The 26,979-nt window shown below is 42.1% G+C and overlaps 1 protein-coding gene across 5 annotated transcripts in view; it reads right to left on the bottom strand.

The window, feature by feature from the left end:
* nedd4l (NEDD4 like E3 ubiquitin protein ligase) overlaps window positions 1-24,661 on the bottom strand; it is a 42,850-nt gene extending 18,189 nt beyond the window's left edge. Inside the window, exons 1-13 of one of the 5 annotated variants that reach the window (XM_027282068.1) lie at window positions 24,303-24,661; window positions 22,340-22,413; window positions 17,359-17,440; window positions 15,703-15,741; window positions 15,237-15,290; window positions 6,204-6,239; window positions 5,458-5,508; window positions 3,882-3,943; window positions 3,422-3,524; window positions 2,406-2,560; window positions 1,577-1,712; window positions 1,259-1,447; window positions 1,037-1,114 (exon numbers count right to left, since the gene is read on the bottom strand). In XM_027282068.1, the coding sequence (XP_027137869.1) occupies window positions 1,037-1,114; window positions 1,259-1,447; window positions 1,577-1,712; window positions 2,406-2,560; window positions 3,422-3,524; window positions 3,882-3,943; window positions 5,458-5,508; window positions 6,204-6,239; window positions 15,237-15,290; window positions 15,703-15,741; window positions 17,359-17,440; window positions 22,340-22,413; window positions 24,303-24,347 (1,104 nt within the window). In that variant the 5' untranslated portion in view covers window positions 24,348-24,661. Of the gene's footprint in view, window positions 1-1,036; window positions 1,115-1,258; window positions 1,448-1,576; window positions 1,713-2,405; window positions 2,561-3,421; window positions 3,525-3,881; window positions 3,944-5,457; window positions 5,509-6,203; window positions 6,240-10,391; window positions 12,134-15,236; window positions 15,291-15,702; window positions 15,742-17,358; window positions 17,441-22,339; window positions 22,414-24,302 lie in introns of those variants that run through there. The other 4 variants (XM_019253692.2, XM_027282067.1, XM_019253686.2 and 1 more) reach the window with 4 other exon arrangements.
* Window positions 24,662-26,979: the final 2,318 nt, after the last annotated feature.

Here is a 26,979-nt window from a genome sequence, read left to right as displayed (position 1 = left end):
AAATACAGGAGCTTATTCTACAGGACTGTTCCTCAGTCAGTATAAATTAAATAATTATCATCATAATATACACATCAATAGGTCACACTTTGAGTCTACCTTGTGTGCCTTTAGTCAATCCCATACATTGTTTTGAAAATTAAACTACATATTTGTTTACTGGAAACCAACAGGTTTGATGCTGGGTGCCACAGACAGCATAGGGAAGTCAGAGTTTTGAGTCCTGGACTAAAGCTTTGTTGGTTGCTGAAGACAAATACAGAAGAATGCTAGCATTATCTTTTTTTTTTTTTAGGTTAATATGCTGTAATCACAGGCGAGGCTACCTTTATCCAACAGGAATCTCATACGCATTGTCGAAGCAAACAGCACCGATCCAACTACACACATGTTTTATCATTAGGAGTTGTGTTACCGTAACCAACCTTCCCTGTTGCAGGAAACTGCACAAACGTATGGTTTCCTCTAATGGCTTCTTAATGAGACTACTGTTGTCCGGTCTTCAGAGACTTGGCATTCAAAAGAAAGGCGGACATCAGCACCTGGACTTGACAAAGCCAAGCTCGCAGCTGTGACTAAGCTAAGTGACGAACATCTGACTCACATCTCGTGACAGTTCATTGAGCTGAATCCTCACTGATGCCATGACTCAGGACTCTCTGGGGAACATTTGATCTGATGGGCTACTGTCTGAATCTCACTTGCCAACGCTTTCTACTGGAATTGTTATTCTGCGGGCACATGGTTGTAAAGCCAACACTCTTACAATACATCAAACATAGCTGAGAGTGAATCACAAAGAGGCAGAGAGTAGTAGTGGGAGAGGAGGAGGTGGGGCAAGAAGAAAAGGAACGAGTGATAAAATCAAAAAGGAAAAGTGAGGAGGGAGGTGATTTGATGTGTGGTACACCAACAGCACTGAGGCATGCCAACAGAGCAGGTAAATGAGAAAACAATACCTCTTTGCTTACGGTGTTCAGACAACAAACAAAGGAATGAAGAAAGAACAGGATGGAGTGGGTTCAGAAATATGTACCATGAGAGGAGGAGCCTGGGCCTGATCGCTGACACCATCCGTCATACTTGAAGACCGAAGTCTGTTTGAAAGTTGACCCTGTTAAACAAACAAACAAACAAACAAACAAACAAAAAAGTAAAAGACCCACCTGGATATAAATAAGCATGCCTACATTTACGCCATTAAGTTATTTAAATGTGGAGTGAAGCAGGTTTTGGCTATTGACAAGTGCACTCTCACCAGAGCTGAGCTCGGCCCTGGCACTTCGCCGTTGGTATCAGGAGTGAGTGATAGCCTCAGATTTAAATCTTCAGAGAACTCCTGGGTGACGGGTGTTGGCGGGTGTTGCGGTGTCAAGGCGGGGGAGGGGCCGGGCAGAGACTGGGCCATGCTGTCGATAGGATCCTCTTCTGTGATGAGCTCCCAGGACTACGAGAGCAACAAGGAGACACAGCCATGAAATAATAATATTATTTTATCTCTGGAGACAACTCTGGCAGCGGTGTGCTGTATGAATGTGTATGATGCTGTACGAATGTGTATATTCTTGTCTCTCACATTATCCAGGTCCCTGGGCTCCAAGTGCTCGTTCTCTAGGTCTTCACTGATGTGGCGTCTTGAGCGGAAAACGCGGTGTGCTTCCTGATGGATCTGACGCTGTTGATTGTCACTCTCAGTCTCTGAAATCACATCCCTAGAAGAGAAGAAGCGATCATTATTGAGGGAATAATAAGGATACATAATATCTGTGGCTTAGATGTCTTTCAAGCTATTGCATGCAAGTTTTCTTAAAGGAACAGCTGATCCCACTCTTAAATATGTCTCTTCAATATACAGTGTAAAAATGACAGTGTGGTTTTATGGTGAGTTACATGCAAGACTATTTCTTGGCCAGAAGTGAAGAGACTTCTTGGAGTCTTGACGTAACTTTGACTTTGGTTGTCAGGCAAGTAGTCCCACATGCAACACCGTCCCATAAAACCACAACTTGTTTTTACAATTCAGTTTTTATACAGAATAAAACAAACAAGATTTAATGTGTTAATTAATGAGCTTAAGAGGCGCTGGTAGGTGAATTTTGTCAACTTTGAACGGAGCCTAGCTGTTTAGCTGTTGGCCTTATTTTTAGTCTTTATGCTACAATAATCGAACCCAGCTGCAATGTGTAGACTCCAATTTATCATACAGACATGAGAGTGGCATCAACCTTCTCAATTACACCTGGATGAGGTTTCTGAAATTTCCTGATTTCCTTTGAAATCAAATATATGCCTCTGAAAAATGGCTGTTCAGGTCTGTGGTACTTTTGTGCTACACTAAGATTTTCTCATTTAACTAATGTAAAAATATATTTTAAAAACATGAGAAGAGAAAACAGTAGGCCTACATGTTAGAGGGCCGTTTCCACTGTGTAGAGCGGTTGTTGTGGTTGACATAGTAGGTGCGTCCCAAGTTGTCCACCTTCTCTTCCCAGCCTGGAGGCAATGGGGGCAGCAGCTGCTGGGGTCGCTGTGAGCCTGAGTCCGCAGACTCATCCCATCCCTGAAAAAGAAAAACATATGGAGGTATGAGTAGCTCACTGGTAGGTCAGGTCAAAGATCCCGTGGTCACAGATATCACAGTGAGCTCACAGCTTGTCAGACACGCATGAACATCAGCAACACGGTCCGATTTAAGAGGGGATTCAAGCACGGGAATGCATCAAAGATGCTGTGGCTGGTTAAAAACTTTTCAGAGTAATGTGTTGTGTTGTTAAACTGACGGGCATCAATATAACTACCAGAGTTAATTCTCTTTTGTAGGATAGTCCAGCTGAGAAATAACAGGAACGCTGAAGTCATAACTTTCTTCACACAGAGGTTAGCAAAGTGCCATTGAAATTAACTACATGTCACCTTATCTGTGAAGCATTTCACTTCCTGAAAATATATAACACCTCTTCTAGCACTTCACAAGAAATCCACACTTACACACACACACACACACACAGACACAAATGCAAGAACACACCAAGTAAAAGAGGAGAAGCTCTTATTTCTCCAAATAGCAGGCAGAATTGTAAATGGTTTTTCCATACGCTGACCTGGAAAAGATTTTCACCAGATTCTGGCAGCGAGATGCTGCCAGAATTCTTCGAGAAAATAATAAAAAGGAGAGACATCCTTTCTCCTCTCACTATGAGCAAAAACCGCTCTCCCATTTTCTATTGGTACAAATTGGGCTACGTGCTATCATCTTTAGTTTTAAGAACTGTGTTTTTGTGTCTTTGTGTGGAAGGAAGGAATAAAACAAGACCTTGTTTGGCTTCAGGTTATTACGAACAAGACTGTCAAAAGGATGTCTTAGGCAATGCTAAGTCAGCAGTTAAAACAAACCTGGCAACAATGGTGGCCAAAACCTTACCTCAGCCTCCTCCCTCATGTCTCCAGTTTCCTCCTCTTGTCCTCCTTGTTTGGGGAGATAGGCCATCTTCAGACGCAGGTAACCCTTCACCCTGGACTTGTGACTAGTAGTGTAACATCAGAAAAAATGGACCCACTTGAAAAAAGCACATCAATCCAGGTGGCCTGCACCCTTAGAGCCCCTATTAGGGTAATGCTTAGAAATGCAGGGAGTTTCCAAACTGCCTATTAGCAGCAGATGGCCTTTCACCTTCAGTGTTCAACTGACCGTTACATGAACTTGCTGCTCTCTGGTGTTACGACATGAGCCAAGTCCCTGTGAGTTTAATGATCTATTAATGTCTATTCCACTTGTTAATGGGGGCAAACAGACAGAAGTTAACCTACGAAGTTGAATTACTGGTAAGCGATTTCACTGTTTGTTTATCACATCCTGTTTTCCACATCCGGTAGAAACTGACCTTCTGGGACGCAAGAGGAAGTCTTTGAATGTGTAGGGCCGCTCCATAGCAGGGTCCTCTGTCTGCAAATTAAGGGGGAGGCATTTGTTGACAGAAATCAATTGCACGCACACGCAAATACACATGCTAGAGTATCAAAATATCAGAGTCATGAGTTTACAACATGGCTGGAACCCTGTACAAAGCCACCCTAGGACATTATGCAACAGTGAGCGTCTCCTGTTACATATTGACCAGCAAAAAAGGGTCTTTTGTAATTGACAGCAATCTCCCACTGCTGTTTAACAGGGCCAAACCCATCCAGACTGGTGGCTCACCACAAACCGCTCTGTAACATACCATTGACTCAGACTGTCAGTTTCCATATCAGAATTAAAATCCTGAATGCACGTTTTGCAAAAAAAAGAAGAATAAAAATTGGAGCTGCTAAACTGTCTTTACAATCTTAGAAATTGAGAATAAATATCAGGTTTTGTTAATAATACATCGAAATGAGGCCGAGGCAACATGTACCCTATTTTATATGTGACTCATGCAAAACAGAGCTTGATAGATTTTATGCTTTATGGTGCATGAAACTGTCTTTGGAAAAAGTTGATAACTAAATAACTCAAGCTTCCACAAAGCATATGCAGCTACCAGTTAACTTCAGATGAGCCAGCATGGCTGATCCGGTTAATGAAACTTAAAGACGAGTATCTAGGGGAAGCTTATATAAAATGCTTATAAAATGATGACCAATAAGAGCGCAATTGCTCCAACATCTAGTCACGAATAAACCAAATAAATTGACTCAAAATATACATATAACTCAAATCTCTTAATCTGTAGAAAGACTGCGGTAGCTTATTCATGCTTGGTTCCATTTGTTCAGCATTAGCTGCGTCAGGACCAAATATTCTCCGTCCACTGACTTTCTCTCAACATGACTCGGCTTTTATCTGCGGTGAATTTCCTGGACCTATGGGAGCCAAATAGGACATTAATAATTAACCCCAACACCTTCTACTGATGTGCTTTTGGAGGTTCACAACTTTGTGAAAGCTTCAGAATGTCCGCAGCCACTCAAACAGCTCTCAAATTTGTAGGTCTATTTGCTTAAGTTTCAGGTCCCATTTGCTTACGTCAAATCTAAACTGTTAAAACTGCCAAGCAGCGCACACTTCTTGGCGGCATGTTATTGTTTTCAGAAGCTGTTATCTCCCAGCAGTCCACAGTTTCCAAGTGAGTACATGTGAGTGTGTGAATTTGACAAGTGAGGCTTTTTCCATTGATTCTCAGGACAGACCGCCCTCAGAACAGTCACCTCTGTTTACATTCTAGACAGCCCACTTTCCATGTCTAACAAGGAGAGTGCAGTTTGATCACAACAACACTTCGCTTGTGCGGCTAGCACTTTCTCACACTCAAGACAGACACACACACAAACGCACTCTTTGCTTGACCTTCACAGAGGTTAATCATGCATAGAAAAAAAAACTGAAGATAAGAAAGAGCTGAGTATTCAAAACAGTGTTATAACTGTCAGTCTGGCCTCTCTCTCTCTCACACACACACACATATGCAAATAACTTACCGGCAAATGACTGAGAGGAACATCAACTTGTCCCAGGAAATCATCTCTGGTCTAGGAAAGAAAACAAGAAGGTCACCTTTAGCAGCTTAATTTTAGAAGCTTTTTGGGTGCGTCAGGGGAATACTGAAATTTCCAGCAAGGGAAGAGATGGGGAAAACCACAATGTCGAATTACCTAATGCACCAGAAGCATTTTGTGTTTATTTGTCACAGACACAGTGAAAGAGACAACCATTTTCATTTCAGCCCCATCCAGAAATACCAGCCAGCCTTTGTTGTGGACACCTGTAGTGTTTTGAAAACATTTCATGGTTGCAAAACTGTGAAGTGCAAATTTTTTCTGTTTCTGTCTGTTACTGAAATTATGATACTATTTTATGCTCTGGTTTGTTGTGGCTTATTTTCTCTGCCAATCAGCACAGATTTCAGTGTGTGTCTAGGCAGAAAGGCTGACTCAAGGGTTTTAGTTCTGGACAGGACTTTGGTTACATTTCGTAGGAGAAGAACCCGTGAACCCAGCAAGGAAAAATAACATCCACTGCCACCAGATTTGAAGCCAAGTCAGCCAGACAGAGGGAGAGAAGGATAGAGGTGACAACAGGGGAGAACTAGGGAAGGTTTGTGTTTCAGATTTATGAGGCCCGTAGATTTGTCCATCCTTTTGTCGTAATTAATGCAGACGGAGAGGCAAAGGGGGAGATTGATGGATGATTGGGCTGCTCAGGAGCAGTCCCCAGCAGTGTTTACCTGTGTGAGATGGAAAAGGCCATTCTTGGAAGAAGCCTGTGTATGGGACACAACTGATTTAGACAACAGGCAATAACTAACAATGATATTTGTTTGACAGGAAAGGCTGAGTTTGAAAAACACATGATTCTTCTGTTAGCTCAGTGTTTCTCAGCTTGAGTTATGATCCACCTGTGGCCAAACGGCCGATAATCCAAAAAAAAATATTAACCAACTGTTGACAATCGCTCAATAAAAGCACAGTCTCAGTGTTTCTTCTGAAGATTGTTCATTTGTTATTCAAACTATGTCCAACAGAAGATTTTTTTTTTATGCCGTGGCATCTGTAAAAGCTGCTTCACTGCTGCACAAAACTAATACAGTCATAAAATTTCAATATGGAGTCATGGAAACTTGAAATGCTGGGAGAACTCTGTATATCAACTTGATTTGACAATGAAATTGAAAGATACTTGTGGTCATCACTTTAAATTTGAGTCAGCAAAGAAGAGCTTATGGAGAAAATATGCGTACGAAAGAAGATTCAAAACCACAAGTTTAGTCCTTAGTGCTGCTTTAAATATCACCAAGTGTAGTGTTGCAATGTCAAAATTTAAAGCAATGTAGAAAAACGTAATTATTTACCGAATGTAGGAACACATGGTTGATCATTTCTTACAACTATGCTAACTGAGCCTCGTTTTTCACACTCATGCAAGACTCGGATATACAGATATCACCCTGGTTTATTCTGATCATCAGCAGTGTTTGAAAGTGAGTATAAAATGGGCTCCCACCACAGTTAACAGACCTGGAATTCAATGGTGAAAGGTTACAAATGAGTCACATAAAAAAAAAACACTGAGTGAAACAGACACTTGTGCATCCACGTGTATGCACTCTCTCTCTCTCTGTCACACACCCACACAAACATACACGGTTAAATCTTCCGGGAAAAGCCAGAAACACTACAGTGTAAATTACAGCTGTATCTGCTTTCATTTCCCAAAGCAACAATTAATTTACTTTACATATGGGCCGAGTAATTCAAAACAGTGAATCATGTGCTCTATCTGAACTAGTAGAGGGCAAAGTAAAGTTTAGAGTTACAATGAATAGTGCAAACGAGCCAAGACTTTCAGCACTGTTGAGTCACTATGAACGTTTGGAACCAAGACTTTCAGCACTGTTGAGTCACTATGAACGTTTGGAAATCTCATTTAGTACAATGCTTGAACTGCGAAAGAATAGTCACACTGTAGCTTGTACGCTATAAAACAGTCAGTAGCAATGACAGTATCCCATGAGACGCACGTACTCCTGCGACACACAGCTGATTTCTCTGTCCTCAACAATAACAAGCATTTTAAGCTGTGGGTATGTGTATGCAGAGGGATATAATTGCAGAGTCATCAAAGGGTCACAGTTGAGCCTGCAGCTGCCTCTCTAGGCCAGGTTACACTCAGAGAGGGAGGGTGCCACTGACAACCAAGGGAAGGAGGAGGGACAAAGAGTTAAAGAACCATGAGGCAGATGAAGACTGTGAAGCTGGCTTGAAAAAAAAGTAGAAAATAAAAACACAAATCACAAGACCCCCACGTCTTACATACTTCTAGCTGTATACACATAGTTTGGGGGTTTATATATCCATTTCTGTTCTGTTCTGAGGTGAATACAATTTCATTTGAGGTGCTCCAAGCATTGAAAAACTAACCAAAAACTATCAGCATGCCTGGATAACACCAGAGGTATGTGATAAGAATGAGCAATGCAAAACTGTAGCTACTGTACTGAACCGCAATGCAAGAATAAGTGGTAGTGGACTGAGAGGTTTATGATATAGAGCAACCTGGAACAAGTCCAGACTGGCGCTGAAGTGTGAAAAGGTTGTCTCACCTACTCAACAGTCTGCGTGCTGACACAACTGAATTACAATGCTATGCACTTCTGACAGATCAGAGCTGACAGAGAAAAGCCCTTCACGACAATAGCAATATGAATCCCTCTCACATGCTACTGGACCAAAATAAAAATAAAAAAGAGCACCCCCCCAACCCCCATCCACCCACAATCTAGCTCAGGTAAATATAGCAAACCCAGCGGCCTGCAAGAGCTCTTTGTGAATGGCAACTGGGTAGCAATGAGGCAGAGCTATAACAAGGCCGTGGCACGGTGGCATAGCTGTCTGCAGATAGTCTATCTGGCACACACACTCACACACAAATCACACACTCGTAGTATCCCATCATGCAGGGCTTTAAAAAGGGGCACTCCAACTCCAGGCAACCAGTTGGGGGAAGACCTGTCATTATGGTCTAAATGAGGATTTCCTTGTTGCATGAGAAACGGGTTGCCCTGGGGTAACACAACACCGCATGTCTTAAAAAAGGAAATAAGAAGGTGTGTCAAAAATATGTCTAAAGACTTGTTGATGCATTAGTGAAGAACAGCCAAAACCAGACACTAAATCTTACACCATCTTGAATTTCTAACATGCGAGTTTAAGGTTAGCAAACTGTAGACATCTTTGTATTCATGTGATAAAAGCCTGGTGTAGCACAATCATGAGGAAATATAAGTGTTTCATTTTCTCGTAAACAAACAAAAGTTATGTGGTGTTACTCACAAAAATACATTTTGGGTTTCCTTGAGGCCCAACAACTGTGCTGTATCAATTTCCTGCCTCATAAAACATTTGCATGGCTTGCAGTTAACATGCTTTACCTGGTGCATTGCTGTGTATCAGTGGAATAATGCAAAACCAGCTATGACCCTGTGTATCCTTATCGATACAAAGTCAAACCAAATTTTAAAAACTGCTCCATGCTGCAGTACAAACAGTCAAATAAACCACAGGGTATAGTATGACCCATTATAATTCATTGGTAAAACAAAGTGTTACAAAGCCTGGGGGCCACACAAGGGAAAATAATTCATGAGATGATTTACAGGATGGGATAGCAGAAAAGATCAAGACTTGTATACATATAATCTGTGACAAGAGGTCAGACAATTCTTCATTTTCAGGAGTCACAACCCAAAAAGGGTGGGAACCACAAATGTCAGGTTGTACAAGTTGAAAAAGAGTGCGGTAGTTTCTCCTGGCAGCAAGCCATTCTTGAGAAACCACTAGGAGTAATCCTTAAATAGTCAATGACAGACTCATAATTCAAATATCTACAATAAATTTCTCTTATCTAAAGCTGCAACTTAAAAGTTTCAGTTCATGATCCACATTTTGCAGTACAAAATACTGCTGTTGATAAGTCCAACATCTGAAGTGATTTAAGAAACTTGAGAATAATAAATTAGGTAATATGACACACTGCAACCTTTATATCATCAAAAGACTTGAGGCTTTAAGGATACTGATAGCTTGTTAAATGTCTTGATCATTATTTTGCCCATAGCAACATCTTAGTTCTTAATCACTCATGGAGCAGCTGCGAGGATACAGATCCATACCAGCCTAGAGCCAAAGAAGACATGCCGCCTGCCCGCTCTCAAAATCAACAACCACGCTCGAAACAGACTAAAGATAGAAACAGCCAACTCTCAAAGAGCACTGGCTGCAGTTAAGGGTATTACCAAACTTAAGTGTCACATTTCTATGAAACAGAAGGCAACAAGTGCATGGGGAGAAATTATCCATTCATCCGTGGGCCTGTTCCTGTTTTCCTTTCATGACTGAACTGGCCGATGTGTGTAAAATCTCAGATGCCTGTGGTTGTAAAATGAAAGAAAGCCTGTGCGTGTGCGTGTGCGTGTGCGTGCGTGATTTAGCTCCGAAAACCATGTCTGTGCTTTTCACTTCCCAGAATGTCACCACCCTCTTCCTGCACCACACAGATCTCTCCTCATCAAGGCTCAATTCAGCGAGCGAAATAAGTTCAAAACCAGCAACATCACAAATCAGATGTACAAAATCCTATAAAGTTCACATAAACTAAGCAGGGAGGTTTAATTTCACCCTGATTCTTATTTCTTATGTCCAGCCCTCCCTCCCTCTTCTGACTACACTGCATATGAACAATCATGTGTTCAGCTAAATGTCATGAGCAAGTAGACCCATCTATATTCATTCTCAAATTCGATTCTTCATAATTAAAACCAAAAACTCTGCTAATCTCATTTTCACATGTCAGAATATTTACAAAACCTTTTTCTATTTAAAAACATTTTCACCAAAAAAGTTTTCCAATAGTTTACCTTTGGATCGCTCCTCGCCGAATCATTGCCAAGACTCACATCCTGATCTCCACCTCCGCCTGGGGTAAAATATATCTTGAAATGAGACTGCCTTCTCGAAGTATCCCCACTGATTTTGAAAGTACAACTATTAGATCGGTTTCGTGTCTCCATATCTGTTTGGTTCTCCTCGATAGCTGGGCTATCTGCACGAGCAGTTTGTTGTTGATTCTCCAGCAACAGCCTCTGATGAGACGAACTTCTCTCCAGCCGAATTCTCGGGTAGCGCACCATACGGCTACCTCTTGAGCTGGCAAAGCCAACATCTGTGCATTCTTCCTGGGATGCAGAAGCCTGTTGCCTACCCTGGCTCTGATCCTGGTTCTGGTTTTGCTGGAGCTGAAACACTAGTCTCTGTGTTCCACCATTAACAACAGAGCACTGGTCCAAGCTTGGCTGCTGGACAGACCAACCAGTACCACCATAAGGGAGGATTCTGAAGTGCTGGATGTCGGAACCATCAGGGGAGTTCCTCTGTATGCAAATACCACCAACACTGATACCAGGTTGGCCTCGGCTATACAAAGTATGACCATTAGAACCAATGCTAAAGACTCTGCGTTTGGGCAGACCCGGCTCTGTCAGAAAAGTCTGAGAGTCCATAGAGTCTGGGCTGCAGTATGGAGGAGGCGGATGTTGCGGAACGTCTGCTCCGATCTGTGGTTCGGTGTAGGCAGGCGCAGGTCCTGGAGGAGAATAACAGGGCGGCGGGACATCATCAGCTTGACCACGGGAATCTCCGTTACTTGATCCATTGGAGCGCTGTAGGGAGATGTGCATGGAGGAGCTTTTGGTGGGCCGCGGCTCGGCGTAGGCGGCGAGCTGAGGTATGAACATGGAGGAGCTGCGTTTAAGCGAAGCTTCTGACCGCGAGCCAAAAGCCCTTGGTGGGACATGCTCCACAAAGGGCTCCTGAGAAGGCCTAGTTATCGGAGGAGGCTGCATGCGGAGCGGCATGACCACATCATTGTCTCCCTGCTGCTCCTCAGCGTCTCCTTCCAGTATCTCCGGGGCTGTGTTACTGCGGCCTGAGCCAAAGTACAAACGCAGACGTTGTGCCATTTTCACCTCACGTCCCGCAGCTCCTGTTCCCTCTCACTTGTGCTCTGACTGGCTGTTTGGTTCTCTCCTCTGGCTCCCGTCTCAGTCTCTTAGTGTCGCCCACTGCTCTCCTTTGGCTGGCTAGATGACTGATCCCTTTTTTTTCCCTCCACTCTCTCTCATCCCCCTCTCCCACCCTCTCCGAGACTCTTCCTCAACTTTCCTTCCCACAGTAAACTGTACGGAGGAAAGAAGTCACACCACAAAAACTAGACTGCCACTGCAAAAGAGCTGACAACTTTACACTACTAAGGAAAGGCAAAGAGGAGGCTAAAGAGAGGAAGGGTGAGGGGGAAAGGGGAAAAAATAAAAAAAAAGAAGAAAGATCCCTCTATGCCAGACTCTTAGCACTACCAAGCACTAGCGACAGACAGCAGAAATAGCCTGAGCCGAGTGACAGCCAGCATTCCTAACATGATTGGATAAGAGCGGCCGGCGCTCCTGGTTTCCGAGGTGACAGTGGGTTGCCTGTCAGTCATGTGACTACAAATGGTCCCACCACCTCCTGTTACAACCCCATGCTGCCCTCAAGTGCCAACTGGCCCCCCAACACATCCCACTTACCACTGTCCATCCATTCACATGATCTCTTTCTAACCCCCCCGCCCATTTCCTTGCCTCCACGCCTCTGTCAAGTTTGGTAGTTTTTAACCCCCAATAACCTCTAATGATTTCGACTTTATACGCCACCACATTCCTTTGTCTGAAACTCTGGCTCTGTTTTCGATAGTAGCGCTAAATATCCGCTTCAAAACAACGCTGTCTCTATCATTAAAATAATTAAACCCAAACCCTACCGCTACCCTCTGCACCATCTCTTCATTAATGCAATGACTTAGGACAAAAACATCACCCTTTCTGTGCTGTGCCTGAACAAGAAAGAGAGTGAGAGTCGAAGAAATCCCACATAAATGAACAGTATAACAGCCATATTTCATATACATTTTAACAGGTACATTGGTCATTTAATTCACCATTAAACCCCGAGAACAAATTGAACCTTGTTATTTCTTGTAGCTTGGAAACATAAAAAAGAAGCATCAGGAAGTTGTTGCTATAAATGGACCAGGAAAAAACAGGCAGCAGCAGAGTGAAGAGCTGAATATCTGATAGATCACATCTTTGGTAATACAAACAGCACGGTCCTCGGTGGAGAAAGATATCCAAGTCTTCTTCAAAGGGAATAGACTACACTGTCTCCCATACACAGCCAAACACTTCACTGTCTGGTGGTTTTATAGGCCACTGTGTTTGCATCCAAAAACCGCCCAGGATACAACTCAGCTGTGTTTCTAGGCTGAAATGCTGAAATTATGCACACAGATTTTGATGCTTGTAATATACTACTTGGCTACAGTACAAGATAAAACAGAAAGAGACGATTTCACAACATACTGTACATTCATGAGAGCAGTCTTTATACACTGCTGACAGCTAAGTGATTCACGAGCGGCTCAGCATGAGAAAATGGAGGTTTTAGGGTACTCTGCCCTGAGGCCAGAGTCAGTGGGGGAGCTGTCTGCCCTCATGCAAAGAACTGACAACTTCCCTATGATAATCTGGCCTTTCAGGCCTGTCCAAAAAGCCGTTCCAACTTTACTTGACTATGACTGGTCCGACCTACGGTTTAGCCACAGTGCGTCACCTTATTTGTTTCAAAAGCACTAAGCTGCAAACATGCTGTCAGCCAAGCCACTGATGAGAAAATAGGGAAAAAAATGAAAGTTGTCCATTGTGGACAAGAGGACATCAAGGAGAGAGAGACGGGACTGACAGGAGGCAGAGAAACAGCCAAAAGGCTGCGGCAGAGCAAAGAAGAAATTGTGGCTTGGCAGCCGGTTGCACTTAGTGATGACACACTGCCTACAGTGTTAAGCACAGTCAATAAATGTGTGTGTGTGAAATGTTATGGAGAATGTTCTGTATAAAAGAAACAAAATGCCAATGTGTGGTCCAATGGCAGCAAGCCCAGCTTGCCAAATGACGTAACATGCCTGCTTCAAACAAAGCACTGCACTGTACTGTAGTCCTATTCTTTCTTTAAATTCCATGTCAACTCTCATGTACAGTGTCTTGTCTGCACTAATATTAATATATATTTAATACATCTAATACCATTATTCGACATTTAGACTACATGAGAAAACCACAATCTCTCTAACGCACTATATCACAAAGCTTAATCTAGCATATCATCTCTTCTGACAAATAAAATTAATGAATGCAAGAGAACAAGCAGCCCCTTCAAAAGAAATACTGGCCAGTGGTGGAGGAGCTTCCTTGGCATGTACCTTGAAACAGCCAGAAAAGCATCTCCTCAGACATATAAGGAGAGGACCTGGTTAGAGACTGTCTGTGCTGTGCTTTCTTGTGTCATCCTATTCTATACAGCAACAGAGAGCTCCCACTGTACCGAGGTAAAAATTAGAGCTGCCCTTTCCATAGCGGGCTGAGCGCCAGTGATTCCCCTCAGCATGGGCGTGTGGAACATGAAGACACAACACATACCAATGTATGCACTGATTTCATTAGCACATATACATGCAGAATGAATTGAGTCATATTTAGTCATACAATGCACCTGTCTTCACTTGATTGAGTTGTCAGGAAAACTAGAGAATGTGGTGTCACAAAAAAGCCCAACAAGCTCAGATCTTTCAAACTCCAAGTCGGTGCTCCGTGCACAAAAGCAGTAGCCCTGTCCCTGTGAAACCCAGAGAGAATGCGCCTTATCTGGCCAAGAACACCAATAATATGTGGGGCTGCGTCCGCTGTTTGTTTTATCAAACATCAAACTCAAGATACAGACCGCAGAGTCACTTAGAAGTCATTACAAAACAAATATCACTGCAGTCCTAAACCTCTTTCAGGGAAGCCTTTCACTTCTCCCACAGAACAATGTCTTCATTATGTCAACAAGCACTTCGCTCGCCTCCCTCTCTTCTCAAGATGGTTCACCAAGATACATACAATAACTGTGTATTAGTGAATTGATTAATTAGACCCGCTTGTGCTGTTTTTGTAAATTGCTGCTTGACATTGCGCAGACATTTGATCTGGTTGTCATAGCAACCTTCAACAGGCTTCAATTTCAAAAGTCAAGGAAGACAGTGTCCCCGTCTGTGGAGGAAATCTGAGAAATCTGACATAAGAGGAATGTAGTAGTTGTTAGTGGACTACAGTCTTAAAGCAGGGCAATGAAACTAGAAGATAAACAGGCCTTTCTTCTTCTTCTCCTTCTCTCTTTCTTTTTAAAACCCGTACTGCTGTGTGCATTTCTTTTTTCTTGTGTTCTTTTGACTGAGCCTACAGTCTGAAATCCTGTGATATCAAATCTAGCGATGTGTCAGAGTTCACAGGAATCAGACTGTGAAGACACAGGGTGCAGATAAAGTCAATGTAGTGCATTCCAGATTGGCGATGATCCCCGCGGAGAAATGAAAGCAGGTCTATTCTAGGAAAATTACTTTGAAAGGTGTGCAGCAATATCAGTTATATAATCATCACATTTTATGTGGCACATTCACTTCTTATTAGTACATCAGAAACTAAAGCATAGAAGAATACAGAACTACTGGAAAGCCTTCTATCAAAGTCAAATTAAAAGAGGCATTATGATCCTGGTGGGTGGAACTAAATAGATCAACTTCTTGCAGACATGACAGACTGAAATTTAAAAAAATAAATACGAGTTGTGAATCTTACCAATCTGTTTTCATCAAACACCTCAAAGAGTAGCCTGTGATTCTGCGGACACACCTGTGTTGATGACAAATAACAGGGGAGATAAGCAGATACAGCAGTCATCCAGTCGTAATGAGTCATGCAAAGCTATTACAGACGTACAACATTTTGTAGGCAGCTACCAGCTTATTTTGGTTTGGATTGCTAGAAGGTAGTCAATCGTCTAATTGTAGTGACATACGACTCAGCTATAATTCTTTTATAAATAACCAGTGGAGAAAAATCATACGCATGTGGCTAACCTTCCAAAGTCTAATATGGTCCGTTTGATTACAGTGGTGGAGGAGGTGGGACTCAGCTCTCAGTTAAACTGCAACCAAAGATTAACAACTCTAACACTACCACTCTAGAGTAAACAAATGCAATAACAGACCATGGTAGTGGAGGATACTATGGAGAAAGGGAATGTGACACATGATGAACTCACTCTGAAGAAGAATTCCTCGTTCCATTTGGGATTGAGGGTCTGAAACACAAAGTACAGACGTGGTTAGACTAATATTTAATTAAGTGTGTATTGAAGTTTACACAGAAAACCGAACAGACGTATGAAACCGATCCAACTCATAGTGAGAGAAGAGAGCCCAAGTGAGAAATTAGGCTCAATCTTGTGTGTCAATGATCCTCTTAGGCCGTTAAAAGAAGTTTGTGGCTGTAACACGTCTCAGTGATTGGCGTTAGTCCATAGATTAACAGCCATGAGGATTTTCACCCGCTTTCTGGATGGGTCAGCTCAGCATGTGGATGCACAGGCTCTCTCCCACACATTTGATATTTTATTGCATTCAGAACTATGTGACACATCTCATTAACATTCCTTCTGTGATTGAAATGACTTAAACACCAGAATGTCAACGAAGCCTTAATTTCACAAGTCATTCTGATTAATAAACACTTTACAACATTTTACGACAGCGATAAAATGACACGTCTGTTAAAACTACTGCTGACGACACCAGAATTACAAATGAACCTACTGCCCTTCAAGAGAAATTTAAAACTAAAAATCTGTCAAATTCTCCTTTTTCAAAAAAGGTGAAAATTTCCAGAATAGTATGCCAAATATAAATGTTTGGTAAAGGCTCTTAAGGTAACTCCTAGTTCTTGGTGTTTTGCCCTATTAGCCATTATATTTCTTGCCACCTTGCCACGAGCCAAACTCTTAGCTTCAATAACAAAGACGCCATCAAAGGTGTCCCACTTAAAGACACATAGAGCCCATAGAAGAGCCGAGCAGTGATGCTTTTTTTCTGCTCCACATAGCAGTGCATTGTCAGCTATTTATATCCGATACGGCAACCATGGCCCCTGGCAGCATATGTCTGCCTGCATGGAGGCCTGAGCTGCTTGACTCCAGCAGTGGCTTGGCTGGCAGCTAACCTTAACTACCAAGAAAAGGAGACATTTTTAAGTAAATAAGTCCAACTACATAAGAGTGCATCACTCCAATATATTATTTATAGATATATAATCCAATGAATAACATGTAATGCAAAACAACATGTGTTACATGTCAATAAATATGTCGTTTTTAACCATAAAGTCCAGAGCATTCCATCCATTTGTTTTGAAAGCACAGCGCACTACTTTGACATTAAAATATCTTCTGAATGGAGTTTACTAATAGCAAGTAATAGCTCCCCCTGCTGAGAATAGATTTACTCCCCAAAATAGGCCACTGGGGGAAAGGAGTTTGCCCAGTGTCTCCCTCTACACTTGGCTGAGCAGGGAAGGAAGCACTGCCTTCTAGTGACTTCCTGTGGTTTCCAGCTCTGAAGATAATATGATTGCATTGATTCAAAGAAAAATTAGGGTAGTGTTGTGGGGGTGGGTTTATTATGTGAAAGTGGTGCTCTCAATCACTTAAAAAGGGTAGTGAACAAAGCCACATCTAAGAGGCTGTACGATAACTGCGTGGTACAGGGGTGGAAGAGGATTATAGTGGCAGGAGCGGTCAATCGGATACAGCACATTAGAGCTCTAATGTCTGACGCTACGAGTGATAGGTCTGTGAAGAACACAATATGCTACAACTGCATGCTACAGATCATGCATCAATGCTACTTCTTACCTTAGAACCTACCTTTTTAATGGTTTTTGTTTGGACTAAGGCGAGCTCTCTGTTTTCGTCCGCAACATAAAGGGAGAGTTTGACGTAAGGATCGCTGCAAAGACAGGAACAAAAACAAAAAAAATGTTAATTAGTGGTGAAAAAGTGAGCTCGAGCCTTTCACGGTTCTCACTTCGTAACAGCGGATGGAAATTCACAGGTACAAATCTGATCCCCACAAGTTAACGAGTCCAATAATATTTCATATGGGCCTATATACAGATAGTATTGCTGACAGAATGCAGACATTTCAGTGCAGACGGCAAAATTTCTCTATATGGTAAGAATAAATGCATGTTTCTTTTTTGATCTAAGAAAATAAGCCAAAGAAATACGAACAAAATAAACAAAATTATTGTTTAAATCTGGCTAAATATCTGACAAAAAAGTACAAATCTGATTTAATATTTTGGACTACGACAAATTTTAGGTCTTAACAGGAATAAGGGATCCTTGGACAACAAAAACAAAGTATACTGTTCGGTTCGCAGTTCATAACCTTAGTTAGTCCATTTTCCAATTTATCATATTAAGTGTGACCACGGTGCCAGAGCCCATATTGCTAACACATTGCTTGTGTCCAGATCTGAAACCTGAGTCTGCCACGAGCAAACCAGCAGATAAAAACTGCTTGCATTTGGGTACTGTGAGATAAGGCTATAATGCCTTATTGACAAAGCAATGGCTAAAAATAGATCCTGCAAAACTTTTTGAGATGGTGGCGCAAATAGTAAGCACAGTGTATGTGACTGTGCTATTTAAAAAAAAAAAAACAGCCAATTGGTTTATTTGAAGGTGCTGACAGGGTAGAAATCCAGCAAGTTCTGGATAGAGAGGCAGAGCTGCTTTATTCACCGAGCGGACCAATTACTGATCTCAGTCCCAGCAGGCAGCACAAGCTACAGTGTCAGGTTAAAACCTTTCTAAAATCCCCCTTTGAAGAAAACAAGTCTGTGTGTGTGGTGGTGTGGACAGCAGACATTTATTTTTTTTTAATCAGTAACTTGACGCATTCCTACACGAAACATTCACATAAAAACAAACCTGAAAAACAACACAAAAATAAATTACTAATGGAATCTTTTGATTACGTCTTTATTTCTGTTGCCTGTATTCGTTATTACACAAAGCGGGTGGAGAGGTGGCACCGTCAACAAAAACAAACTTGGTAGCTGTAGGCTTCTTTGCCTTTAATAACCCTCTCATAGTACGCAAGATAAAAAAAAATAAATAACTACAGTGACTGCTCTGGACTGATAAGGGAAGGGAGATGACAGACTGTGCTCAGGTGGATGGATACTCCAAGGCGGGTCATGCTGTTTAACTCGGCTTAGTCCTGCTGAGATCTGAACAGTGAGAGGTCTGATCCCACTACACCGCATAATAAAGAATATCATGTATGCTTTTCATATACAATAAGGATATGCAAATAGAAACTTCAATATATTGTAAGACCGAACTTACGAGGAGGGCCTCATCTAGTTGTTTATAATACAGATGTGTGTTCTCACATCTGAGAAGCTAGCATCAAATGTCTTGCATTTCTCCTTGAAAGATTACTCAGATGATTAATCAATGATCCCAAGAGTTGCCCATCAATTTTCTGTCAAATAACTAATCAATTAATTGACTAATAAATTGTCTATTCCAGAGACGAGAGAGCGTCCCCATAAAGCTTCATGTCTTTTCAGCTCATCTACTGCATGTCCTGAAATAACTTCTATCAATATATAAGCACAAAAACAGATAGTGTTTGTCTAAAGTGGAAATAAAACAAGCCAGCTGCAGTCTACATGAAGAATAGAGGCACATCGTTTCACAAACACAATATCTAGCCGTGGTACAGAGCCGTCCATCTTCCCAGATGACACCACGCAAGTTCAAATTGTTCTTTTTGGGTGAGATGTCAGTGCTATGTTGTATTTCCTGTGCAGTTAATGACATTTTGATTGCTATGGCTAGACTCGACGTTAATTTGATTTGAAGCGCATTTCAAACCTACTATGAATGTGTTTAAAATCTGATTTGCGGTTTTCTTTTCCCATCCAGGAATTATATAAGCAGCGATCTAATTCCAGTATGGATGTATCCAAAATTAGATTTGGCCTGCCAGTTGGAGCGCAGCCGCGCATAGATTTTGCAGAAGTAGCTGAGAGGCGGCAAAGGAAAAAGATAGAAGGAATCTTAAATAAATATATATTTTTTAAAAGGAGCTGCAAACATAACCCCGAGCAAGACTGCTGTCGCTTGATTGCTAATTAATGTCTCCAGGAACCCCACAGCCTCTAATTGTGTGTTTGTGCGGGTCTGTGATGTACTGTGACTAAACAGAAACAATGGGCCTACTGTATCTAGACTGCACTGAGACTCCTTCTTGTCTCCTTCCCTCAACCAAATCCTGCTGAGGGAGACAGGCTACTTCAGGTCAACACTGGGAGGTGAAAGCAAGCATGGGCCGTCGGATTCAAATGGTGGTTCAGTCCACTTGTTTGACTGCATGCGGGTTCCTCGAGTTTCTATCGACACCTCACAAGAACAACAAAAACAAAACCTAGGAGTGTTGCAGTTAGTCGAGAACACAATAGAACAAAGTGGATGTGGTACAGAATGGAGCAGGAACAGGAACAGGTTTAGAGCGAAAAGAAGAAAAAAAGAACAAGCCAGCACTGTTTGACCATCTTATGAGGTGACAGACTGCCAAGTCAGCGCTGTCTCCCGTGGTAGCTAGCTACACATCGGGAGCGCATTCAGTGTTTCTACATTACAGTTCAGATTTCTCCTGAGCCAGGCTGCGCTGTCCTGCCAGCAGGGCATCAGGATGGGAACACATGCACTCTGGCATGCGAGCAGCATTCACACGGTGCTAATCATGCCAGGCTCTTTTCTCTGACGACGTCTGCTTTCTCATAGCTCATATACAAAAGCATTGCTGTACACAACAGGAGAAGCAGTGTTCAAATTTAAAATGAGGCTTACAGTAGTCATATGGCAAATTCAGCCAGATGACAAATTATACATTTTTCCATAACTCTACCTGGGATCAAATCATTTATTTCTGACTGTGTGACTGAAGCTTTGCTCCGAATGGGTGTTGTCGCTTCTGGACTATTCTTGGACCCTCTTGTGGTTGTTGTTTACCAGCAGAAGTTACTGATGAGCATGCAGTTAGGAATGATAACATACAATCTCCAGTGAGCCAGCCTGTTTGGAGCACTTCCTGGGATTACATTGCTGCTACATGTATTTGCATTACATTTTCATGTACAAACCCCCAAGGCTTAACCTGATTTTTTTTTTTTAACTTAAAGTTTTATTCTCTTCTTGTACACCTGACTTGATATGTAGGCTAGCGTGTGACATCAACACACCAGTATAGCGAGGAATGCCCATGAGAAGTTCAGTAGTGTGTCAAGGAGCTGTTTTAAAAGGCAGCCTATGACTTCCTGAAGGTAAAACAAAAGCATGGTAGGTCATTCTGATTAAATCAAGTACAGGAATGGGTGCAGTCATTTAATCTAAAGCCATTAAAGATAAATAGGGCAGACAGAATGATGCACTTAGTCTGGACTAAGATCGAGCAGGATCATCGTTATGTCCATTTAATGTATAAACAAAATGATAACGATTTTAGCAGTGATTGACGGGCACTCTGTGTATTATTAAACAATCCCAGCCTCCTGGCACTGCAGGTACGGAAAGGTGGGTAATTAAAATTCAGAGGGCAGAAAACTACAACGCTTAGCCATGCAAAAAAAAAAAAAAGAGGGATATTATGCAACGTCACATAAAAGTTGTTATATACTTCATTGCAGTGTCACACATGGTGAGAAAGGATATCATAGACAGAGGTCCCTCGGTGGACATAATGCTGCAGAGGCTCCTCAAAAGTTTAATTTTAACATCTCTGTTTAACTACATGTGAGAAAGTCTGTGCTATGTATGATTGTCAGTCAAACACGTTTACCTGGAAAAACAAAAGAGGCAGGTAGATAATCATTGATGAATTCGTGGGAGTTCAAGGTCTTTGTAAGTAAAAGGAATGTAGTTATTGTGCATAACAATGTGCTGTCCAAGGTTGGAGGGACAAACTGAAGGAGCCCCTCTGAATCAAAGTGTAGGATACTATATGAAATGACATATCAACAGGTTCCGTACTCCACTGTCATTTTGATGCTACACTGACTTGTAATAAGGTTAATGGTGCCTCTGTTATTCCGACTATGCAGGTCGGGAGAAGCCACACACCACCAACTATTCCACTCATTTGAAAATGGATCAAATTTGAATGGAGAAAAAAAGATTTCTGGTTTCCCTCTCATGTCTTCTGACTGCTCAACATCAACTCTGTGATTTACAGAGTTTCCTGTAAACTGCTGTGAACTGTAGCTGCTGTTAGTTAGCTTAGTCGGGCCAAAGTAAATGCACACAGCACCGGGTAGTGCGAGAAGAGGGAGCTTTCGGGCACTGGACGGGGGAGAATGCTGATGGCAAGCTGCGCCAGAACCAGAGCCTGGCAAGTGGACATTGTAACTGGGCTCAGCAGCTTCTGTAGACACACTGTAGCAAATGACAGAGGTGAAGAGAGCAAAGAGGATGCTGACGGAGGAGGCTAAGAAGAGAAAAGGAAAGAGAATGACCGAGCAGAAGCCGCCAGACAAGAGTAAATCTTGGACTTGAGCTTTGGGAAATAAAAGGCTGAAAGACCGACGCAGAGCTGGGCTTATTGTTTCTGAACTAGTAAGTAATATTAGCTGCACTCTGAAACTGGAGAGGCCGAATTGCAACAAATACCAAATCTTACACAATGTTGCTTTAAATAGTGTGTGTTACAGAATAGTATATAAAAAAAGATGTGTCAGTCATCAATCTCTCAATGATGACATGAAAGTGACATAACAGTGTAACTACTAAAGAAACCTCTGGTGCATCTTCTTGTGTATCCTGTGATGCTCACCTGGCCCCGATGATGTCTTTCTTCGCCAGATCAAGTCCTGCAATGACCTTAACCCGCAGCACTCTCGTTTCATGCTGCAAAAGACAGAGATGGTGGATTAAAACATTTAATCAAATCATGAAAAAATGTTCCCTGTGTTTAGGACTATTATGTTAGGTAATGTAGAGATGACTACACACCAAGTTAAACCACTATAAACACTCTTTTTTTTTTTTCTACTTCAATCTGAAATTGAGGTTCAACTAAAACCGGTTGACGTGTTACTTCTTTATTTCCTCTGCCGAGGACGTTACGTTTTCTGTGCCGTTTTTGTCTGTCAGCATGATTGTGGAAAAACTACTGGCCTTCATGAAACAAGGAAGAACCTACTAGAGCAGATCTGAGTCATGGCGGGTAGACAAATTATTTTTCACTTTCGTTAATATTGTGAGATAGCTGGGTCATTTGTAACACTGTTGTCTGTGGCAAAATGAACTGAATTTATCACACATGTGCATTTAAGTGAACAGTGTGACATGCAACAAAAAGCATACATAAAAACAGACAGATTAAATATCACCATAGAGAAAAAACAATGCTCTTTTCATTTCAGATGTACCAAGTGCTGGAGAACAGAGCAAAGGAGGATGTGGGGGTGGAAGCTCGGGCCAACACGGCCGTTACCTCAGGCCAGGGTGTTGCATTGTTGAACATTTACTTCATGGTCAAAACAAGTACAGTGCCTCATGGTATGCAGACCAACAAACGCCTTAAAAATTTGTGGAGATAACTTGAAGAGACTTGATGTCTGTAACGTGGCAAATATGGAGCTACAGCTGTCAGTGGATCATTTAATTCGCTGTCGACGATGAAATGAATTGCGTCGTTTTGAGTCAGCTCTCCAAATTCTCTGAGTTCAGCCTCTCGATTGTGAATATTTTCAGGTTTGTTCAGTCCCGTGTGACAGGAAATCAAATATCTTGTGGACAAAACACTTGAGGGCGTCACCTTCCGCTTTGGGAAAGAGTGATCAACATTATTCCCCATTTTATGGACTAATCGATAAATCGGGAAAACGATCGACAGATTAACTGACCCTAACCCTGTGGTGAACCCCAATAATTAACCTTTCCTGTGTCCTTTGTGCTGCAGTGCGTAGAGTTGTTACAAGCACATATAAAGTTTATCATTACATAATCCAATCTATACAAAAACAAATGTTAAATATACACAATACATGCAATGTTCAGAGTATTGGCTCTTTAAATTGGTACACAAAGACACACATGTCTCCTGCATCCTGGTGACAGCTGAGCCCACTGAACTCAACAATCAAGAGTTTTTCCCTCTGAACATGTGAATAAAATTATTTTTAGTCAAATCCAACGCAGCCTTACTATTTCTGACTGCATTAGTAATGCTGGCAGATGACAGCTGCTCTCGGTCTGCACATTATTTTGTTTGTCACTGTCAGTGATGACTCGTGACAACGCAACACAGCATTACTTTTACCACGCCACATGAATGATGCATTCCTACATGTCAAAGTCTAAGTCACACAGTTTGCAGCTTTCATCAGGCTGTGCTCATGTCTGACCCATCGTAACCCTCCACCCCCTTATCGTATTGATCCTTTTCTCCTCCCGTGCAACACTTTTCAGGCACTACTCGAGCTACAAGTCGTTCACACCTTCATCTAAATAAATGATGCAGCGAGGCTGGTTTCGTTTTAACACCCTGAAGGCACCGAGGGTTGGGGGGTGCAGCTGCAGCTGCAAACTGAGGGGAGTAAACTCATGGACACGCAGGCAGGAGGCAGGAAATTGACAGCTGCCTGGACATTACTACGGAATGTGACTGAAAGTGGGTGAGGGCTTGTTAGCTATGAGCTAACGCTGGTGTTAGCTCTGTTTGTCTGAAGCCCCCCCTCCTCCCGTGAGAGACACGCATTCATTTATTTATTTCTCTGTAGACTAAACCTTACCTCGTCCTCTGAAAGTCCATATATTGGCTCGTAAGTCGCAGCCATAGAGCCTGCGGTCCACACACACACACACACACACAAAAACAAGCAGAGCTAGCTCGCTAGCCTTGAACAATAAAGTCCCACTTTGCTCTCTCTGCCGCGCGGCGGTGGTCAAGTCCACGGTGAGACCAAGTCTCAGCTCGGAGGGGGGGTGGCGGTTCTCAGCCGGATAACGTAATCCTGTCCAGCGTGGTCCGTCCGACACACCGCTTGGAAATTAAAAAAACAAAACAGTGTCCAAAATGTTTCAACTGAGACAGATTTGCTTTTGTCAAGTCCGAGCTGTGTCCCCCCCCCCGACTCGAAACGTTTTGACACTTGACTTCCTCCTAACAGCTCAACCAATCGTGTGCCTGATTACACCTGATTGACGTCTGCATCAACCAATCAACCGCGTCGTGAAATCCCCCTCAAAGCCAATCAAATGTGCAGTGGGCGTGGAGCTGGGGTGTGTCGTGCGTGTCAGTTTGTGTTTGTGTGAGTTATTCCCTCTTCTTCTGGGTGTGTGAGGCAGAAGTTAATTTACATTAATCTTGTCAGGATTTTTTTTATCCATCTGTATAATTCATAATATCATAATTTCCAGCGAACCAGTCATTTTTAAGGCGCGTACTCGCTCTGATCATTATAATTCAGCCCCCCCAGAGCGCGTTCACGTTAGAGGCGGGGCTTGTGACACAACCAGCCAATCACAGGCTACGTATCCAGATTAGCTCAAACCACTGATCCGCGTCACGTATTTAGGTCGGCGCAGTGGCTGAAGTTAGCGGAGTCACCGTGGGAAATTCAATCAACTCAAGCTTTCTGTGGATCAGCACTCTCAGTCTGAGATTAAAAAAAGCGAGAGGGAATGAACAAAGACCACAGTGGACGAAAATAGACATATTGTGAGGCCATAGCTACAGTATGTGAAAATATACAGTATAAACATGTAGATTAATAGCGTAGAGACGTAGCCCAATGAATAAAAAAATACTACAAGAATCAATGAATATGAGTAATAAATAATAAACATTAAAATGTGAATTAATTAGGTTACATGTGATTAATATGTGCTTGACATGTGATGCCAAAATCACATAGTTTCCCTCTGAAGGTGGATATACCATGCAAATAAATGATTTAGTCTAATAATGATAGTTTCAGCCCATAAACCACCGATAATAATTCAGCTTTTTATTGCATACGTTGGAGGTTATTGTTGGTAACTATTACAACTCATTGCTCCTGTATATGTGGAAAATATTCTACTCACAGTCAGTCTCAGATGTTATGATCTTTGTTTATGGTTTTAACAACTCAATAAAGGTGCAATAAATACGGAATGACTCATAATGATGAAGCCTTTTTGTCATTCATTTACCATTCATCCATAGCTCGCAGAGACAAGTGAATGTAGCCCAATGTACGTTTGTTTAAATTACTTTATTGAGCATCACCTGTCCTATACTGCCGCCTAGATGCCCACTGCACTAAATAAATTAATCTACCAGGCTACATAAACACATTCAGAACATGCATGCAAGAATGCAAAGCACCACATTCAGTCTTTTTGTTTCTTCCTCTCTCTCTCATTCTTTCCTTCTTCCTATCAGGCATATTGTTATTAGATTGTATGTATCCCCAGCTGACTGCAACAGGTCTTTGACAAATGTCTATACTCCATCAATGAGGAAAAACCCTGACATGTCCTTCAGATTTGGTTCGTTTGACAGATTTCTTTGACAAAAGAGCCGCTAGATGTCACTACACAGTCATGCTTGCTTCATAGTTGGTCCCGGTGCAGCAGCGTGAAGCACACAGGCATGCAAGCTGTCATACCTAAATGTCCAAACACATCCACTGCTGCCTCAACACGGAAACTCCCAAAGAAAATGCTGGAGGAAGAGATAATAAACAGTTTTGAGCTCATATATGTACTGGCATTCAATACGATTGTGTGCGTAATAAGACTTTGAAATCAATGTGAAGAGCAGATGGCAATATTATATAACATCATTGCTTCTAAGCAGAGCTGACAGGTGGGGAGGGGGGGAGGTGGAGCAGAGAGGTCCTAAGCCGCTCTAACCATAAGGCCATCACTCATTCCACCACTCCCTGAAAATAAAGACAAATTATGCACACTGCATGTAACATGTTGCAATTTATATTTATTTATATTTTTATATGGAATTAATACCGATGAAAAGCTGCATTGGTAGGGTTTAATGAAGAAAATGTTGACATGTTGTTCTTATTTCCCCCACTGTAAGTGACAAGGCAGGACTTTTTTTTCTTTTTTTTTTTTACCGTTCTGCAGCCTTTAACATGTACACACCTGTTCAATGTCAACACACACACTGCTGACAACAATACCTCTTTCCACGAATTTCCATTTTCTCAGCAGCCCACATCTTTGACATAAATGCCCGACTATGCTTGCGTCATGCGTTTCTTAGATCTCTGTAGGTGTGGCTTTCCAGAAAGTCAACACAATGAGCAAAAGGGAAGTAGAGGCTCAGGCGACAATGATCGGATGCAGAGACAGATCCCTGAAGATCATTAAAAAGAATCTGAACTACAAGCTTTGTAAGCTTTGTGAATTCACAACAGCTGAACTTCTGTGATCATTGTGATAACATGCCCAATGCCAGCT

The sequence above is a fragment of the Larimichthys crocea genome, chromosome IX (genome assembly GCF_000972845.2).
Source record: "Larimichthys crocea isolate SSNF chromosome IX, L_crocea_2.0, whole genome shotgun sequence".
NCBI lineage: Eukaryota > Metazoa > Chordata > Actinopteri > Sciaenidae > Larimichthys > Larimichthys crocea.
This window is presented reverse-complemented; position numbering and strand designations above follow the sequence as displayed.